This window comes from Prosopis cineraria, unplaced genomic scaffold (assembly GCF_029017545.1).
Source record: "Prosopis cineraria cultivar Desert tree isolate PC_DT_omini unplaced genomic scaffold, ASM2901754v1 PC10, whole genome shotgun sequence".
Taxonomy (NCBI): Eukaryota; Viridiplantae; Streptophyta; class Magnoliopsida; order Fabales; family Fabaceae; genus Prosopis; species Prosopis cineraria.
The window spans coordinates 36510546-36514518 of NW_026555341.1; the positions used below are offsets into that span (position 1 = coordinate 36510546).

At 37.1% G+C, this 3973-nt stretch overlaps 1 protein-coding gene across 1 annotated transcript; it reads right to left on the bottom strand.

Annotated features, from left to right (window-relative positions):
* Positions 1-1614: 1614 nt before the first annotated feature.
* On the bottom strand, positions 1615-3416 carry LOC129284478 (serine carboxypeptidase-like 50). Its single transcript, XM_054919972.1, is given in 2 exon segments — positions 1615-2389; positions 2391-3416. Coding segments are annotated over 2 exon segments (1314 nt in total). The 5' UTR covers positions 3360-3416; the 3' UTR covers positions 1615-2044.
* Positions 3417-3973: the final 557 nt, after the last annotated feature.

The window sequence follows — 3973 nt, forward strand, 5'->3', positions numbered from 1 at the left end:
ACAAGTAAAGTTAATAATTTAACAATTGATATTACTTATTGTCTATGATTAAACAACTGATGTTAAATTTTATATAATTATTAACCAATTGATGTAATTACTGAGTCGGATCAAATTTAGATTTGAGTTGTCAATAGATGGAAGCAAGACTCAAAAGGAAGCGACTTTAATCAAGGTTTGAAGGATACCTCACCATATTGATAGCAATTGCTGTGGCAGCTGCAGAACTCAGCCCTACTGGGACATAACCTGTAGCTCACGACTGGCAAGGGAAGACACCAAAAACTTCCTACCTCCAACATCGTAGAGTTTCTGCGAAGGTTAAATAATAATAATAATAATAATAATAATAATGTTCGCCCTCTCATTCATAGCTCAAGTTTTTTTACTGGGTGTGATTAGTATATCTTTAATATTTTTGATTTTTTTTTTCTTCGTGTTTATCATTGGTCAAATGCTACTATATCTATAAGTAACATTACAACTTTTAGAAGAACATTGTGCCAATAAAAAATCAAAGATACATTGCACCAAGCGAAAAATTTATCATCTAATCCTTGAATTCATGAGTCAATAATATTGGGTGTAAGATGATTATTAACCAAAAAATAATGTGTAATTCAAAATATACTTGAGATCATTAGAAGTTAGACATAACAGATATCTATTTCAACTTATTTAGTTCTCTGTTTTATTAAACAATCAAGCTTGAAATACATAAAATTAATTAAAAAATATCACACAAAATTTTATTTAAATTACTTAAAACTTTTTAATTGAATAGATTATAAATGACATAATATATTTGATCTACCTAAATATTTTTCGTATGTTTGATGCTTAATTTAAAAACTTTTATTGCATTAATTTGGCTCAAAAAATTAGCTAGAATTTAAAGCCCAACGAGGGTCAAGCCCATTACCAACATGGCCCAATAGCAAACTCAATCTTCCACGGCTCAACCTCAACGTCTCTCTATAAAAGCGGAGTTTCCCACACGCGATAGATCCTTTCTGAGTTCTGAATTCTGATAGCCGCGGCGTGTGTTAGGGTTTTACAGCGATGTGAAATTAACAGAGATGGTGAGGGCTGAGGCATATAGGGGAGAGCAGCAATGGATTGTGGCTCTGAAATACCTGTAGGTTTTCTACGGGGTGCCCTGCAATTTCAGCCCTTGATATCGATCACAGATGGCATCATAGTACGGTTTTGTGCTTTGTGGATCGCAATTAGGGTTGAGTCTCTCTCACTCTCATGCTTCCCACTTCCTCTTTTCACAATACCGCCTCCAAACGCCATTACATTACGATTTCCTCCTCTCTTTTATCTCAGATGACCACACATCGCTGTCTTCTGCTCCTTTTCTTTTCCTTCAGTTTTTAACCTATTGTCTTGTGGTTTCCTTTTTTTGGACTTGTCTGAGAAAGTAGGTTTATCAGTTTGTTATGATGAATATCACTGATGATGGTTTCAGGGAGATGGAATTGTAATTACAAATGTAATTTTTTTTTAATATTATAAAGATCGAATTGTAATTTTGTACTTATACAAACAGTAATAATTTGGATCTTTTGAAAAGATTTCAATGTCTTTTAATACAATTGCTATTTTATGTTTTATTAAAAAAAAAAAAAACTGTCCGCATTCTATCACCCTTCTGGGATCTCAGAACTGAGAAATGACAATACAGTTTAACCCGGCAATACAGGTGTACATGCATGCATAGGCATGCCTTGAAAATGAAAAACCTTCATCCAGCTTTATATCTAGGGTGCTAACCAGGATTGAAACTATGTAGTTGTAGCAAAGTTGATTCTTGAATGTATTCATGCTTATGATTCAATTTCACTGGTTTTACTGTTTTACAAGGGAAGGACAACAATGGGAAAGCACTCAGACCAACACTAGTACGATGCTACAGGACAGCATTATGCCTAATTTATTTCAAATGTTAGAGTCCTTAGGATATAAAGACAGCTCCTTTTTCAGGTGCTTCATAACTTGAAACTAAATCTCAAAATCTTGGTGAAACGATCTCCTTTTCCTAGTTATCAAACAAATCCTTCTGTAAAACCCAGTTTTCAATCATCGCTTGAGAGTTCACAGATTGATCAGCAGGCAAATAATGACCAGCTCCCAAAACTACAACGTTTGTGAGGCCCTGCCATTTCTGCACATACCCTGCAAGCTCGCCATTCACTTTCCATATCTTCCTATCTGCATTCATATACTTTTCAATTCCTTCCCATTTCATTGTCTTCACCCATGCTTCTACTTGAACCGCACCATCTCTCAGATCATGCTGTCCTTGGTACAGAAGCACTCTGGTTTTCTTCACCAAGTATTCCACCATGTCCTTCACACTCTTCATCACATCCTCATGCAATGCCCGCTTTTGCAGTATCACTACAGCCTTCAAAAACCATAGACTCACTCACCCCCAGTGCCTTCTTCACCTTGCTGGATTTCAAGAACTCGGTGACCAAATCACTCTCATAAGGAGCTTTTTTGGTGAAGTCGAACGAAGCAGCCAACCCTGTCATGTTCTGCAACAATCTGAAAACAGTGTTTCTTGCATCTCTTGCTGCACTCCAGTTCCCCAGTTTGATCAATCTGACGGCTTCAAATTGAGGCTTCTCCAATTCACTCTTCTGCCTCTCGTTGATCAACCCTAGGAAGTAAGCATGCACAGCGTGAGTGGCAACTTGTGTCACTGGATCAGTCAGCCCATCCCCAATCGCCATACCTGCCAAATTCATCCGCTGGGATGCATTCAAACGAGAATTCCTTTGTAAAATGTAATGCCCAATTGCAGGAACATACTTCCCAGCATAGCTTTCGCCGGTTATATAGATTGGGCGATCCTTGAAAGCAGGGTTCAGTTGAATGAACTTGGTTATAGCAGCAAAGAGGTGTTTGGCTACAGATGTTTGGTCTCTGGGAATTTCCTCAGGATTTGAGGCGATGCTGAATCCTGTTCCAATTGGGTTATCAAGGAAAAGAAGGCCAAAAATTCTGTTCCAAGAACCAGGATTGGGGATTAGGTTCAATGATTTGGTGACTCGCCATGGTCCGAGCTCGAAGAAGTTGCCGATCATGGAGGAGCAGCCAGGGCCGCCTTGGAGCCAGACGAGAAGTGGGGTTTGAGATAGAGATGAAGTGAGGTTCTGGGCTTCATAGAAAGCGTAGAAAATGGCGGACTTGGAAGTGGAGCTAACAGGGAGGTAGCCAGATTTTGTTGGCAAGGCTTTTTCTGGGAAGGAAGGGGTTGGATTTAAAGAAGAGACAGAATCATTGAAGATGAAGAAGATGACGAGAAGGAGGAATGTGAGAGAGCTTGATCTCGCTCTTGACTCCATTTCTTATGGTAAAATATATATATATATATATAGTCAATGACGTGTCCCATGCGAACGAAGGAGGGTCAAAAAAAGTTGCTGCTTCTTGTCTTCTATTTAATGTTTGTTTGAGAAATTTTTAAATTACAGTAGGAGCCCACCTCTTCCTTTCGTGATAAAAGTAAAAGGTACAAATGTTACAAAAAAATAAAAGTAAAAGGTACAATCATGAGAGACTAGAGGATCGATCTATGTTTTTTTTTTTTTGACCAATTATCGATCTATGGTTATCACACTCACGCAATGACGGCAACAAACTTTATTCCGTTAGTTGGGTTGGACTCTGTGCGAATTGCACGATGATGTTTTATCAGTAACTAAATTTTTAAAATTATTCTTTAACTAAAAGATATCTTTCAAAAATTTTATTTGGTATTTTCTTTAATTTTTTTCTATTTTTTTTATAAGAATTAGAATTTTCTATTTTCATTTTTTCCATCGACCTTTGAATGGACAATCGCACATATTCACACTCCCAGAAAAACTTGGAAAAAAAGATAGCCCGCTATTAATGATACAAACAATCCAAATATTTTTCCCAAAAAAAAAACTCCCTAATACAAGAAAGGGAGAAT